Genomic DNA, 15,997 nt, shown 5'->3' with positions numbered 1-15,997 from the left:
ACTGGTCTGTCACCACCAGGGCTAAAATGTTACTTTCTTTGAACACTGTTTTAGTATCTTAGCAAAAGACAGCCTTGTTCACTTACCTGGTCTACTCAAATTCACTCACATCAGTCTCGGTGGATAGTGATTTGTTTGTATCCAGCAGCCAATCTCTCTTCACCGAAGCCAGTTGCTTCTGAGCTGTCTTCGCACCTTCCCATCCAGAGCAGTGGATCCACAGAATCAAATAGAAAACGGTTTTCTTGGATTACTTCAAAGAAACAATACTAAAATTCTCACCTTGTCCTGGGTGTATGGGAAACTGACTCATCCCCGAGAGCTAATTGGGGCTAGTCATAACAGCTTGACCTGTCAGCACAAAAACATCAGGCATAACTTGTTTCCTTTCAGATGGAGTTTGCCTTGCCAGTTTCTGCCACACATGCTTCTGAAGCTCACCATTTTGAAAGCACAATGTATGTTTTTCAACCTATGATTATTCAAAAAGGGAGGTGACTGGAATGCTTCAGTAGGAATTCAGCACAATTACGACCTGACACAATGAAATCACACTCGAGGGAGAAAATGCTTCACCACAGGATAAAAGGAGGCATCAGCAATTAAGGAGGGTGGTGGCCTTTTATTTAATCTGTTTTACCCTTTATCTAAAACCAAAAACCAAACCCACTGCTGTTGAGTAGATTCCAACTCATAGTGACCCCAACTGGGTTCCCAAAGCTGTCTATCTTTAGGGAAGTAGATTACCTCACTCTCCTTCAGTGGAGCAGCTGGTGGATTTGAACCACTAACCTGGTTAGCAGCCAAATGTCTTACTCACAGGGCAGCCCTTTACTCAGAAATTCAGCTTGCAAGGAGGCTGGGCTTCTGGGTTTCCTTTTTAGGGATGGTGCTCAGGGCTGGTGGGTTTCCAGCATGGCAGGGAAGACTTGATTAGAATAAAATTTCCTCCTAGGGATTCAGCCCATCCCGCCTCACCCTGCACTGACTGGTAGGAGACGTCTACCCTTTACCTGCGTATATAGGCTCCATCCCTCTTTCCTGAGATACCCCAGAATGACTTCTTGCAACTTACCCTCACTTTTTCTGTCTTGCAAAGGAGATATGTAGGACTCAATGTGGCCAGAACCTTTAAGAATAGCAAGTACTTGAGCCAGGCTTTACATACAGTGTCATTATGAATCTTCACACGATCTCGATTTTATAGATGAGGAAACCGAGGTTTAATGGTTTAAAGAGATCTGTTGTCGTTAAATCGAGTGCCATGAAATCAAGGTGGTAGAATTAGAATTAAAACTCACCTAATTCTATGACTGCTTTTGATCATGACTACAAATACCAGCATCCCTTGCTTTGCCCGACTACGCAAACGCACACTCTTGGGTTCTGGGTCTTCGGCCCTCTCAATCCCCCTCTTTAGTCCTAGCGGTTGGATCCAAAACCCAATCAGATGCCACCCCGCCCCTCTCCCGACCAATAGGAAGGCTGTTGCTAACACTGAGGCTATATTTTTAGCTCTCAATTCTCCGCAGCCTGGAGTGTCTGTTGGGTCCCTGAGCTCGACTGTAACACGCCAAAGGAAGAGAAGGGGATGCTAGGGGAGGAGGGAAGGGAGAGGTGGAACCGAGCGAGGCGGAGGGGCGTGTGTGTGACGCGCGGCCACTCGCTGACGCACGAGGCAAGTAGTCCCTTGAGGTGCCTCTTGGAGTGAAGTGTCCGGAGTATGGGGGTTGGGACTCCCTGGCTCCAGCTCCTCCTGCGTGCCCGTCCCCGTGGAGTTTGCCCTCCAGCCACCCGGCGTTTTCCTTCTGCAGACAAGGAAAGCGCACTTCAGCCCGACGCTATTTGCTCTCTGCCCTTGCAAAAAAAAAATGATCAAGGGGGAAAAATGCAAGTTAGTCGTAGCTGGAACTTGCGGATTTTGCCACCTCACATAGGTTCAGCGGCTGCTGTTGGGTCGCAAGCAGCTAGACTGAGTGAGACTAAAAAGGTCGTGTGGGGCGATCAAGGAAGGCAGCGGGCAGGAGACTGCACGAGCCAGCTCCTGGGTTTTGCGCCTCGCCAGCTGGCAACCCCATCCGCCTGCGATCTCACTAGGGCACAGCTCTAACGACCCCCAACTCCACGCCCCTCACGGGCACAAAGAAGCAGGTGGCCAGTTTGGCAGAGTCTGGCGCGCGCGGCCAGGTTTTGTGAGCTCGCTACGGGGCCCCGTGCGCCGACAGACGCCGCCCAGAACGGGCGGGAGCTGTCACTAAGAGAAATGTGGCGTTCTCTGGCGCTCCATAGGGGGTCGCCAGCCGGGGCCTCGAGCCCCTCCGGGGCGGGCCGAGAACGCGCTCGCGCGCCTCCGCGGAGTCTCCGCTACACTTCCCCGCAGCGAGGCGACGGCGTGCGGAGGATGCAATGGAGGCTAGTTGTGGTGCCAGGCTCGTTTCCCTGACCCTCTGGCTCTCCCTCGCCGCTGCCGTCCCCCGCAGACCACCTTCAGCGGGCCCCAGGTCCCAGGTTCCCCTTCGGCCATTCTCCATGTGACGCGCCCCCAAATGAGGCCCAAGGCTCTTTCGAAAGACTCGGGCGAACCCGACTTTAGATCCGAAACGTTTCCAGCGCTCTCATGGTCTCATCGCCCCACCCGCGTAAAGACCATAATTGGGGCGATGTGAACGCAGTGGGGACCCCCGCAGAAATGAAGGGACACGTCGAGAACGAGGGGTAGCCTCGGGGAACGGCTCGAGTGAACGTGCGAACCGTCGCCGTCCGGGCAGGGACAGGATGAGGACAACGGAGAACGTTTTCTGGGGCCCAGTGGTGCAGCCCCCTCACACCGAGACATTCGCCACACATCTTAGATGAGCGCCCACCGTGCCCAGCCCGTGCTAAGCAGTCCAGGTCCCTAACCCACGGAGCTCACTATCTAGTCAAAGGAATACACGATGCGCTCGGTTATCTGAGAGTGGTATGGGACGTCAGAACAGTGATGGAGCCTGCGTGGCATAAGCAGGTTTGCCATCGGCTGCTAACCAGAAAGGCTTGCGGAGTTGTTTGGTTAAGGGTTCCGGCCAAAAAAAAAAAAAAGGCCTATGGGGCAGTTCCACTGTAAAACACATGGGGTCGCCATGAGTCAGGCGACTGGAAGACACCACCACAGTGAAAGGAGGTGAAGGCGGGCGGCGTTAGGTGGTCTTGCTGAGGAGGTGACGTGTGAGCTGAGCTATGAATGATGGGAAGGTGCCAGCCCCTGGAGGGTCGAGGGCAGCGATCCGTGAACAGGAGAAGGGGTGGACGGGGTGGCGGAGCAGCCCGCCGAGTTCCACCGGACAGCAGCGCACGCGGGGGTTAAGCCGCCCGGCGGGCTGGAAGTAGTCCCGGCCCGGCGGCGGCCCCGCCCCTGCAGGGCGAAGGGACGCATCACGCAGGGGTGGGGAAGCTGGATCCATGCGCAGGGTTGCTAAGGGTGAAACTTTTCATTGACTTTGCTCACTTCGGGCCGGGGCGCGGGAAGGTGCGGGTCGTCACCAGAGAGAAGCGAGCGGCACGATCGACGCGGGGCCAGAAAGACAGGACCACCCGCCGGCCACAGCCCGGACAGCCCTCCGCCTCGCGACACGAGCCACCCTCCGGTCCACCATCCCCGCGCCGTCGCCGCCGGCCCGCCCGCCCTCGTCCCCCAGCCGCCGAGCCCGACCTTCAAAAAGCTGAAAGAATTATTCTTGAGAGTCATAGCCCACAACCTCCTCAACCGCCCTCCAACCCTGAACGAAGAAAAGGACACCTAGGCCCCGGCCCGGCGGCGCCCGGGAAAGAAGGGAGAGCGACCCCCGCCCTGCGCCAGGACCACCCTGGAGGGAGAAGCCTCCCCGCCGCGGAGACCCGAGTGAGTGACTGAGTGGGGGGCCGTGCGGGCTGGGGACCCCACTCCCGGCCACAGCGAGACCTAAACCGCCCTTCGCGCCGTCTCCGCTTTGCTGGACTCTCCACGTTGCCGTCGCCCCCCCTTCCACCTTCCGCCTCCCGCCTGGCGGCCGGCTTTCCCCTTGCCGTCCACCGTTTCTCTGGAACCCGATTTCCCTGCTTTCCTTCTGATCCTGGGGTACCCCACAGCCCCCGACCCAAGTCCGGCCCTTTCCTGCGTGGGGTGCACGTCCTTCCTTCCCCGCCCTCAGGCTCTTTGTATCCCAGCAACTCGCTAGATGGTCCTTGTTCTCCATAAGAGCCCCCACACCGAAGAAATCAGAGGCAGGAGGGGAGCCAGGCCTTGTTGTCTGTTTCGCTTTCCGTATGCGGGGAAGGAGGTGGTGATTCTTGTAACAGGGTTAATTTCTGGCCCCGAGGAGCCTGGAGGAACGGAGATGGGCCCCACCCCCCTAAGGGCGATGGGAGCCGTCAGTGGTGACCAGCCTCAGGCCGCAGGGCCAGGATTCACCATTTTGGCTGGGTTGTTTTTTTTTGTTTTTTTTTTTTTAATTCTCTGTGTGTTAGGCGGAAACGGGGTGGGAAAAGCCGTCCCCCCTCGAGCAAGACCAGGGAGTGGGTTCTGGTTGGTGCTGGTGCTTGCGAGGGAGAGCCCTGCTCTGACCGCCTCTCCTCCCCTCCAGGGACAGGACTATGCCCTTGACCCGGTAGGGAAGGCGGGGGCAGAGCGAGGAGGGCGCTGGGCAGGCCCTCTCCCACCCCCGGGAGGAACGAGAACGCTACACAGCTTTCAACTTGGGGACTAGCAGAGCGATCTCAGTGTCTAATCTTTTTCTTCTTCTCCTTGCCCACCCCATGCCAACCTGGGAGTGGGTCCCGCTTATCTGTGATTTCTCAACAGAAAATCCTTCCTATTGCTTCTCTGGTTGCCCTACCCCATCCCCCTCTTAGGCAACGGGGGGAAAGAAGCCTGTGGGTGTAGGAGGAAGGATTAGGGAGGTTTAACTCCCCGTGGGGAGCTTTGCCCAGGAGCTGGTAAGTCTGGTCCTAGAGTAGGCCTTATAGGGGAGGAGACTCACAAGCCCAGAATTTTAAGTACTGGATGTTATTCAGGTGTCATATGTACGTCTTTTCCCTCCTGGCAGAAGACAACCCTGCCCAGGAACCTTCGCCCATTTCCCTCGCCCGGGTCTGGTTACTCGGACTTGTATTAGAAGTGGGGTGAGCCTTGGGCCTACTGGCCTCGGACCTTCTGATTGCCTGCCCGGCGCCTCCCAACAGCTTAACTGGGAGTTCTTTGGCCAAGAGGACGGGATAACTGGGTTTAATTCCTGCCTTTCCTGGCCGTGGGGGGTACTGGAGCCGAGGCCACTGGGCACTAGTAAAGGCTCCTTTCTCTTTGACTCCGCCTTCCCTAAAGCAGCCCGGGCCAGAGACAGCCGGGCCCACGGAATTCAGCAGCAGTGTTTTCAGCGGTGGGAGGGGACGTGACCTATCTATCCCGCCCGCCCCCTCACCCAGGAGACACTCGTTAGAAGCAGATCCCTAATTCAGCAGTCACAGGACAAGGGGAAGGGAGGAAGTTCACCCTCTGGCGAAGCCGAGACGTGGGTTCGGTGGGGTGATAACAATATGAGGAGTAGGGTTTACGGGTAGAATTTATACAAAATGTATTAAGGCGGGGTATGGGGGAGAAGTACCCGTCCGCCACAGCGCGCATGTGCATCGGAAACTTTTCTCCGGTTCTTCTCTTCGACCCTCAGCCTGCTCCCCTTACCGAGCATGCGTAATTTAGCCTGCCGAGCCTTCGCAAAGCACGCTGGGAAGTGCAGTGTGCAAAGAAAGTAGGTCACTTGATCCAACTTGAACTTCAGGTGTCTGAAGACTACAATTCCCAGAGTGCAGAGTACACCTTCGCTGCCGGCCATCCCGCGTACGAGGGGGCTTCTGAGGAGCCTGGCGTGCCTTAGAAATAGGGCCCTCTTGGTCAGGGGGAAGGAGGTGGCGGCTTGTAGTCACACCCGGGCTTGCCCAGTCTGTTTTGGGGAGATGATGTGAGACTTTGGGCGGGGTGGTGCAGTCAGCCGGTATGAGTCCGGAAGGCGGTCAACCCACACCCGCCAGTCTGGGCCACCACCCCGGGGACCTGTGGGGTGCGGCTTGTCTCTCACTCCTCCGGCAGCGTCAGGGCATTTCTGTCTACCCGCTGGTTAGAATTAAGGAACTTCCTCTTATCCCTCAAACTCCTCTCAGCGTCAAGGCGATTGAGATGTTTCAGACCGGTATCTACATATTTTTATAGGACTGGTTTGGTGCCCAATAGAGTCACTCGCCACCAATCCTTTTTCCTTTATAACACAGTTGTGTTTCTTCTTTAAAACCTTCCTCCTTCTAGAAGTTCTCTCTGGAATTTGCATTGCCATGTCATTCATCGAAGCTTCTTCCCCGGCTTCATGTCTGCCCTCCTCCCATCTTGGTCAGTCCCCAGGCATTTATTCATTAAAACACAAGTCAACACAAGGGCTCCGATTCCAGGTTTAACTTTAGACTCCTGTTTATACTTAAGTTGCTAGAAGTAAACAAGTGAAGGAGATTCTTCATGATTCAACAGAATTTGCTATCATATTTGCAACTTTTTAATGTGCGACAAAAGGTATATTTTGTTGTTGTTAAATACCGCCCCTTCCCTCCCCCCCCTTTTTTTTTAAACTACCTTCCTAGTCTTTTGGCCATGAGTCAAGGCTGGAAACGATCTCAGAGGTCCTCTCCAGCCTGTTGACATGGAATCCACTTACTCCTTTTATTGAAGGGTAGGGATTGCTACGCATTCTGTTCTTGTCACATTTCATGAATATTTTATCTCTAAGCTCTAGGATTTGTCCATAGTCTCAAAAAGAATGAACAGACTCATCTGAATGGTCAGGCCTATCTTTAGCTGAAGGCAAGACTGCAAGAGCGCTTTAATCCTCTGTCTCATAAGCTTCTTGGAGTCGAAATTAGCGCCTGAGCTGATAGAGCAGAAATCTCATCCTGGTTCTCTGGCATTTTGGTCAAGTCCCGCCCCACAGCCATCTGGCCTGGCCTGTTGGCCAGTTACAGGGGCGAAGGTGGCGTTATGGACTTCCTTCTTGGTAGGGCAGTATCCCTGAGGTATAAATTAGTGTGCAGCTTTAGTTGCTTATGCTGCAGGAAGCGGTTGGCTGGGCAGGGCCCGTGACAGTGGCTCTATTGTATTTGGGGGTGGAAGGCTTATTTCCTAATGGCTCTGGCCTGCATTTAAAAGGCTCCCATTTGAAGGACTGAGCTGTTGGGGGGGGTTGTAACTTGGAAGGCAATCACATGGCAAAGTTTGAGGTGCCCTAGAAAGGCATTGAAGCCCTTTGGTCTGGGTGCCATACCAGGAGGCACATTTTAAGAGGCCCTGTGGTAGCAGGCGGGGTGTCCTAGGTTGAGTCTGAGTGTGTTTTGCTTTTCAAGAACACTTTGAATACACTGTTTTTAACTCCAGCCTTATTCTTGGGAAGCGTTGCCAACCTTCTTGACAGCGCTTTAGACTCTGCTGTCGGACACCTCTAGTGGACAGCTGGTGCCCTTTGGAACCTCCCATCTTGAGAGGAGGCTTGCTGTCCTGGTAGCTAGCTTTCATCTGGCAGTGAACCCAGTCCTCATCAACAGAGAGCCTTTCCTGTTCTTCCCACCGATCTTCTCTTCAAACCGTGAAGGACCTTGGTATGGATATTTGATGAGAATAGACATTTGAAGAAACTTGGATATGAAGTCTGTGATGGAGGCTAGGGGAAGGGGCTTCCTGAGTCCTGAGCATGGTGTGGAGGGCCTGAGAGAGGGCCATGGTTGGGGCACCTCTCCTGCCTCCCCATGTGACCCTGTTTCCTCATAATTGATATGGGGGTTAATTGATATTGGACCACGTCCAATCACTGATTTTGCTTTTAGCTTTACCTCCTCCAGATTCAAGTAGCTCTGGTCACACAGCAGGCATTCAGCTGCTAACCAGAAGGTTGGCAGTTCAAACCTACCAGCCACTCTACTGGAGAAAGATGAGGTAGTCTGCTTCCGTGAAGATTGACAGTCTCAAGAACCCTGTGGGGCAGTTCCACTCTGTCCTCTACAGGTGCTGAGTCTGAATCGATTGGACAGCAGTGGGTTACTATCCTCCAGATTCACCTGATGCATCTTCTCTGATACTTTTCATCCTGGCATCTTTTTCTGAGGATTTACTCCTAAAAATGTCCCCAGGAGCCACGGCCCCATGCCTGAGAATTATGAGAAATGGTTTGGGGCAGAAAACTCGAGATCCGCAAGTCTCAAATACTCTACACACACAAGACCCAACGGCAATTTGCATCAACACCAGCCTGAGCCTTTTCACAGGACAAGTGCCCTCGACTGATCCTGGATCAGCCTCATGTCATGCAGCACAGCCGTGCCCAGAGACTTGGCCAGGAACATGTTCTGGGCCTGCCTCCCCTCAGAGGCAGCCTCTTTTGGCTCAGTTTCTCCCTGAGTGTGAGCCTGGGAGCCGCCCTTTTGGAGACTGAGAACATGAGGCTCACTGGCACTGGGAACCTCGCAGATCATCTTCCCGAGCCAGCCTGGCCCAGACCTAGAGAGTCAACCTTTCCAACCTCAGCGGGATCTGGCTGCAAGAGAGTCCCAAAATAACAATCTGAGTATTTACCACAGGCTGCCTGCTCCCCAGGGATCTCCAAACACTTGAGCAAGCTGAGCCCGTACCAAGGACAGGTAGGCGGTCGAACAGGCCCAGGAGACAGAGCGATGATGGGTCCCCAGCTGGAGGCAACAGGGTGGTGGAAAATTTCTTCCCTCTGCCACCCTCAGCACATACACTCTCACCAGAAACTAGAGAGCCCCTCAGGCCATCCTAGAGCTGTTGCAGACACTGTTGGCCTACACAGCCTGCTGCACCTCCTCTCCTCTGCTTCTCTTGAGAAGCCCAGGCCCCTTTGGCCCACATCTCTGGTTCCAACAGATCTTAACTTCTTCCTAGGGACCATGCTCTTGTCTTCATTCTCGAAGGTTCATTAGATGGAAATGCAAGCCTTGGTTACTCTGGAGTTCCTAATGAGTTCTGCAACCCAGGCTGGGTAAGAGGGCATACATACCCACAGAGCCCAGAAGGACAAATTACAAGTGACTCAAGTCCAAGCCCCCAGTGAAAATTTGCCAGTGCTACTTCCTATTCAATGACCTGTTTCCTTTTCCATCTAAGGAAGAAGACTACAGATTTTAAACTGATCTCTGGGCCTGGGCGTGTGACAGTTTGGGGGCACAACTCCACCAAGTCATTGCAGAGACAGCAAGAGCTTTCACTTTTACAGCTGAATTAGGGAGTTGAGTGTGTGTGTGTGTGTGTGTGTGATTTGCACAGTGACCTGAATTCTCAAAATGGTGAGAACTACAGTACCCCTTTTTCCTTACAATTACCTAATAATAGAGCTAATTTTATCAAGTTCCTACTACATGCCAGGCACAGCGTGATACAGTTTATATCCTTGAGCAAACTTAATCTTCGTGATGGCCTATTTTCCAGATGCAGAAACTAAGGCTCAAAAAAAAAAAAAAGAGCTTGCCCATAGTTGCACTACTATGCTTGTCACTGGTGGAGCAGAAACAAGGTCTGCAGGATCCGAAGTTGGTTCTGTTCTCTCGGTCCTTTGTTGGTAGTCATTTCTGCGTGTTGCCAGTTCTCTGCATATCTACTCATGGTGCCTCTATTCTTTCTCATTTCCCAGACTCTCTGGAGCCCAAAACTGCCCACCTGACATCTCCCACCGCCAGGGGCCTGTGCACGTGTCCTGTGCTGATTCATTGCCTAGGACGAGACCATGCAGCTGGAGATCAAAGTGGCCCTGAACTTCATCATCTCTTATCTATATAACAAGCTGCCCCGGCGCCGGGCAGACCTGTTCGGGGAAGAGCTAGAGCGACTCTTGAAAAAGAAGTATGAAGGCCACTGGTACCCTGACAAGCCACTGAAGGGCTCTGGCTTCCGTTGTGTCCACATTGGGGAGACGGTGGACCCCGTGGTGGAACTGGCTGCCAAGCGGAGTGGCCTGGCCGTGGAGGATGTGCGGGCCAACGTGCCTGAGGAGCTGAGCGTCTGGATAGACCCTTTCGAGGTGTCCTACCAGATTGGGGAGAAGGGGGCTGTGAAAGTGCTGTACCTGGATGACAGCGAGGGCTGCGGGGCCCCTGAGCTGGACAAGGAGATCAAGAGCAGCTTCAACCCCGACGCCCAGGTTTTCGTGCCCATCGGCAGCCAGGACAGCTCCCTGTCCAACTCCCCGTCACCATCCTTCGGCCAGTCACCCAGCCCCACCTTCATCCCTCGCTCTGCCCAGCCCATCACCTTCACCACCGCCTCCTTTGCTGCCACCAAGTTTGGCTCCACCAAGATGAAGAAGGGCGGTGGGGCAGCGAGTGGAGGGGGTGTGGCCAGCAGCGGGGGGAGTGGCCAGCAGCCACCGCAGCAGCCCCGCCTGGCCCGCTCCCCCACCAACAGCCTGCTGAAGCCCAAGAGCCTCTCTTTATCTGTGCATTCTCTGAACTTCATCACGCCCAACCCAGCCCCACAATCCCAGCTCTCGCCCAACGCCAAGGAGTTTGTGTACAACGGCAGTGGGTCACCCAGCCTCTTCTTTGATGGGGCTGATGGCCAAGGGAGTGGCACCCCCATCCCTTTTGGGGGCAGCAGTGGGGCCAGCACCTGCAGCAGCAGCACCTTTGACGTGGCCCAGGTATTCGGGGGTGGCGGCAACAGCCTCTTCCTGGAGAAGACACCCTTCGTGGACGGCCTCAGCTACAACCTGCACACCATGCAGTATCCTAGCCAGCCCTTCCAGCCAGTCGTTCTGGCCAACTGACCAGTGATCCAGCCCCGGGGCCAGGAGCCCGAGACCATGGAAAATAGGAAAGAAAGGAAAGGCCACAAAAAGAGGAAAAGAAAAATACACCAGAAGATCTCCAGTCTTCTCACTCCCACTTCTAGGACAAAGATCCTGCCCAGGCACGGAGTGGGAGGGGTTCCCGAAGCACCGAATCGCTTTCTGACTCTGCCCCCTGCTCTCTTCCTGCCTGTCTGATTTAGTTGGTTGGTTTGGGTTTTATTTTTTTTTAATTTTTCAATTTTTTTTTAACATGTAGTTTTCTACATGACATCTTTAATTAGTGGCTTCCTGTGCTAAGAACGGTCCAGATGTTGAATTGCTGCTCCCGGCTTCCTCTCCCTCTTCCACATGCCTGGTTTAGGATTGGTGTGTCCAGGCTCCCAGGGAAGAGCTGCAGCTGGGCCTGCCCCTCCCCAGAGCAGGGAGAGGCTGGCCCTGTGTCCCTGCCTCTGTACCCTCTCACTCTAAGCCATCCAACCTCAGCAGGCCTTCTCCGGCCCTGCCATCCCAGTAGGTCTGTCCCCCACTCCCACTCTCTCTCAGGTCTGGGACACTTGACACCCTCTCCCTAGAGCTGATACCTGTGACTGCAAGGGGTCCCACTCTGTCTAGCTGAACTCCTTTCATCTCTGTCCTGTGGCGCCACCTGACCGCCATCCACATCTGGCACAGACCGTCATTCGTGGCCCTGGAGAGAGCCAGACCCAGCCATCTCTCCTTGTGGTCTCTCCTTGAGTATCTCTTCCCAGGGTCTGAGGTGGAGGGTGGGTGGGTGGGGGGTACGCATGGTGGTGTGTGGTTCACTGCCCTGTTTGAGAAGCTTCCAAGCCATGTGAGAATTGAGATTTTGAGTTGTAGCAAGTGCTTCTTCCTCTGAGGCTGGGGGCGGGCTGAGGTCCTCTGCAGGTTGCCACACTGTGTGGTGGGACTGGCCGAGCCCGAGACACTGCAGGGGAATGCCTGCAGGAGGAGCTGGTTTCCATACTCAGAGGGATCTGCACTTTGGTGTTTTTGACCAAAAAAGGACAGTTTTGTGGGGCTGCGGGAATACCCCAGTCACTGATGCCTGAGAGAAGTCCCCAGAGCTAGCCCCTCCCGTTGGATGTCGTGAGCCCAGGGTGGGAACCGCTTGCCTGAGCACCATGGGGTGGGGGTGAGGGGGTGCTGGTCAGTGCCTGCGGTGGCCATCCTGAGCCTTGAAGTGAGCCTTGAGGGTCCTTAGCTTATAGTTCTGGTTAGTCCGTTCGTGCCCCTGCCTGATCAGGAACTTCTTGGTAGTCTTGCCATCCCCTCTCACTGCCCTGACCTAGTCCCTGGGGGTCTTGGTGTTGTGGGGAGAGGGCTCCTGGACAGGTGCCTGACCATCCCACATGGTCAGTTTGGCTTCTAAAGGGGTACCCTCTTCCTTCCTCTGCCAGAAGAGAAGTGGCTGCTTCCACCCTAGTGGGTCACCTTCCACGCCACGATGCTTTGGCATGTGGGCCACGTGGCCTCAGGGCCCCACCACCACCACCAAAGGTACCAAAGCCCCTGGCCTCCCACCCCAACCTTTCCTCCCCAGCAAGCCCAAGTGGGCTACTGCTGTGGCAGTGGGCCCAGCCTGGATATTCCCAGCCGCCTCTCCCGTGACGGGCACCAGCTCTCCTTCCCCCAGCGGGGCGAGGCCCTGGCTTCTTGGTGCCCCATACCAGCTGTCCCCTAGACTTGTCAGGGCCCAGCTCAGTCTGCGCCCCCTTTCCCGCGTCCTCAGCTCCTGTGCAGATAACAGGCCCAGGTAGACAGCAGCTCTCCGGGGAAGGTTGAATGCTGCCTTAGCCCCACTCCCAACTCATGCACATAGGTCCCCCCACGCCCAGGTCTCTCGTTTTTCACCATGTACAGGGAGAGGGGAGCTCACCCCCTCAGTGTCTTTTGAGGAAAATGTGTGTCAGGAGCGTGACTTCAGGGCTGGGGTCTTGGGCCCAGTTAAGTCTGTCTCGTCTCAAATCTAGGCATTTTTGCTTCAATTTTTTTTTTTTTTTTTTTAAGAGAAGATAAACAAGCCTGCACTAATTTACCTGGTTTCGTAGGAAGACTTTTTTCTCTCTCTTTTTTTTCTTTTTTTTTTTTTACTTTTTACATTGTTTGGTGTCCGTTTGTATTGAATAATTTGCTACATTTGTAAAATGTAAGAGGTATATAATATATGTATATTTCTAACGTAAAAAAAATAATTTTTTTCTTTTCAAGATTTTTTCTTAAGAGGAGAGAAAGATATTTTTTCAGGAAAACAAACTTTAAAATAAAAAAAAGAATAACACCTTCCTTCTCCCCTTCAGCCCTCCTTCCTCTCTCTATCTCCCCCTCTTTCCCAGGAACAAATCAAAAGGTGGATTGTCTTGTGAAGAGTGTCAACTTTTAGTCCAGGATGGTGTCTCTTTCTCAATGCAGTGAGCTCTACATTGTTGGGTTTTCTCCCTAGCGAGGGACGGGAAGGGGGGCATTGAGGTGAACGTGGAGAGGAGCTTGGGGAGCACGTGATGAACTTTTCTTTAGTGAAGGAAGAATACAGTCGAGCGCTTTGTATTCCGAATGCTGTGCAATATTTTGGAATTTGGGACATTGGTGTGTTTAGAAATTTAGTTTAAAAACAGAACAAAAAGATCGATCAAATCTGTACAGTTTATATTGTTCCAGATTTTTTTAAGTTTGTATTAAAAGCATGATGTAATAGCCTGTGTGTGAGCCCTGCTTGTTTCCTTCCTAGGGCACCTGTTGGGACGGAGGGCGGAGAGAGTGGCCCAGCCCCTGCCCCCTGCAGGAGGCAGCTGGCCAACCTCAGCATGATTAACCCCAGGACAGGCACAGTGCCCATGGGCCCTTCCTGACCACCTGTTCCCTCAACACAGGACCCCTTAGTGTGCCCACTCATGTCCTGCTCCTCATTGGACACGGGCTCCACAAGTTGGGAACTGCCCCCAGCCCTGGAAGCAGATCTTGAGAACAGGGATGCCTCTCGTGAGTAGGTCGAGACTACACTCCAGCCTGCTCCCGATGCTGCCTACCCCATGCTACGAGCCCCTTAGAAGCAGGTAGGTGAAGAGCCTACCTGAGCCAGGGTCTGCCCCCAAACTTGGCGCGTGGACGCTCAGTGCTTTTCTTGGGCCCAGCAATTGCAGAGCTGCTTTAGGGATGAGCCAGCAGGCCTGACCCCAGGGCGGAAGAGGACTCCACCTGCTCCTCCCTGCTCCTCTCACCAGGGCTCCAGCAAAACTCAGCCGAGGGTGGGGTGGGGGCTCAAAGACCCCTCCACCCTGTGTTTGGCCAAAGCCCAGGGCAGAAAAGGACCCTGCACCTGTCCCAGCCACCCCATCCCTCCCCCAGGCCCAGGGGCACTTTGTCCTTGCCAAGTGCAAGCTCCTGTTAATGCCCATGAAGGAGGGAAACGGTGTGAGCATCTGCTCTACCAGTGCCACTGGTGCTGCTTCACACTTGAGCCCGGCAGGGCCCCTGCAGGGGAGAGGACAGCTAAGTGTCTATTTCTCCCTCGCGACACTCTGGCGATGAAAGGTACACCCCGGTCGTCCATGGCAGAGGCAGAAAGGACGCATTCATGCCTCCATTTCTTTACCAAACACTGGATGTGAACAGGTGGGATGGGTGGGCTGTCTGGGGCCCTTGCCTTGCAGCAGAGGGAGAAAGAACATTCTGGTAGAACTAAAAATGGCTCATTTATTCACTTGACAGCACCCTCCCCTCCCATGAGTACCTACTCTCTGCCCAGGGAACACAGTTGGGGAAACAGTTCCGGGCCAGGTATGCACAGGGGGCCTGAGAGCCCAGAGATCAGGGAGGACTTCCTGGAGGAGGTGAAATACAAGTTCATCAGAAAGGAAAAATGCAGGAGTAAGGCTTTTCCCCAGGGAAACCACCTCAGGAGGGCAACCTATCACAGGAAGAACCTGGACTTAGAAGCCACAGATTCTAATCCCACCCCTGCCACTCCCTAGTGGTGGCCTAGAGCAAACCGCCTACCCTGGTGCCTAAGTTCCCTCCCCTCTGAAATGAGGATAATTGTACCTGCTTATGAAATTTAAATCATGGGTGGAAAATGCCATGCACGGTGGCTGGCAAGTACCACTTTTATCGTCATGGTCATTATTACCCATCCTCGGATGCCCCCAGCCAGCCCAGTCCAGTCTATTCCCTTTCTCAGCAAACAGGCAACACCCTGCTCCACCAGCCAGAGAACCAGGTCAGGCGGAGAGGGGAACTCCTGTTGGGTGGAGACAGGGCTGACCCCACCCGCCCAAAGTGGGAAGCATCATCTTCCAGCAAGTCATTGTCCTGTGAAGCGGACTGAATCCCACGACTCCCCTCTCCAGGGACCCAGCCTTTGGCCTTAGGCTGTGCTAGGCTCTCACTGTGAGTTCTGGAATCTCCTGGGAGTTTCCTCCTGGAGAGGCAGGTGGGTGGCTCCCTGAGTCATGGGCTGGAAGAACCCTGTTCCTCTTGTCACTGCCGTCTGAGTCAATGCCAAGGGAGGGGATGCTGCTGTCTGGTCCACCACTGTCACACCCCCTGAGTTGGGGTGGAGAGCCACATTCCTGCCTTCCTGCAGGCATGGCCAGTTTGGCCAAGTCCTGCCCAGGCAGGGACCACAGACAGGCCGGGACCAGTCAGGAGGTTCCCCAGCCCAGGCACTATGAACCTCCTGGTCCTCTGGCTTTTAATTTGGGGAATTTCACTGCCAACAGGAGAGGTGGGTTCCCAGTTTTCACAGTGGTGACTCACTGTGTAACCTTGAACACCTCTCCCTCTCTTGACATCTGTCCCACTTAGACAATGAGGGGCAGGGAGCCAGGCTCCTGTCCAGCTGGGCTATCCAGGCTATTCCATATGCCAAATCCTCCTCCTGCCCCACTGTCTCCCAAGCCCTGGGAAGCCCTAAGAGGACCCCCTGCCCAGACAGGAAAGAGGAGTCAGCAGGGCTGTAGGCAAGCTCACTTGGCGACCCAGCCGGGATTGCCCTGAGGCACAGGGTCTGGTCAAAAGGCTCCTGGGTGTTGGTGGGGCCAGGGAAGCCTGGGCAGGAAGTGAGGCTGGGCCGGACATCTGGGTTCATCTAGCCCTGCCCTGACTCACTGTATTCAATATTCAATATTCAGCATCCA

The 15,997-nt window shown here is 54.4% G+C and overlaps 1 protein-coding gene across 1 annotated transcript; it reads left to right on the top strand.

Moving 5' to 3' along the window:
- Positions 1 to 9,782: 9,782 nt before the first annotated feature.
- On the top strand, positions 9,783 to 10,820 carry TOB2 (transducer of ERBB2, 2). Its single transcript, XM_007941704.2, has one exon. The coding sequence runs from the start codon at positions 9,783 to 9,785 to the stop codon at positions 10,818 to 10,820; it is 1,038 nt and encodes a 345-aa protein (XP_007939895.1).
- The last annotated feature ends 5,177 nt before the right edge of the window (positions 10,821 to 15,997 follow it).

This window comes from Orycteropus afer, unplaced genomic scaffold (assembly GCF_000298275.1).
Source record: "Orycteropus afer afer isolate SDZICR_OR568_19922 unplaced genomic scaffold, OryAfe1.0 scaffold00083, whole genome shotgun sequence".
Taxonomy (NCBI): domain Eukaryota; kingdom Metazoa; phylum Chordata; class Mammalia; order Tubulidentata; family Orycteropodidae; genus Orycteropus; species Orycteropus afer.
The sequence above is the reverse complement of the archived record's forward strand: the minus strand, read 5'-3'. Positions and strand labels throughout refer to the sequence as shown.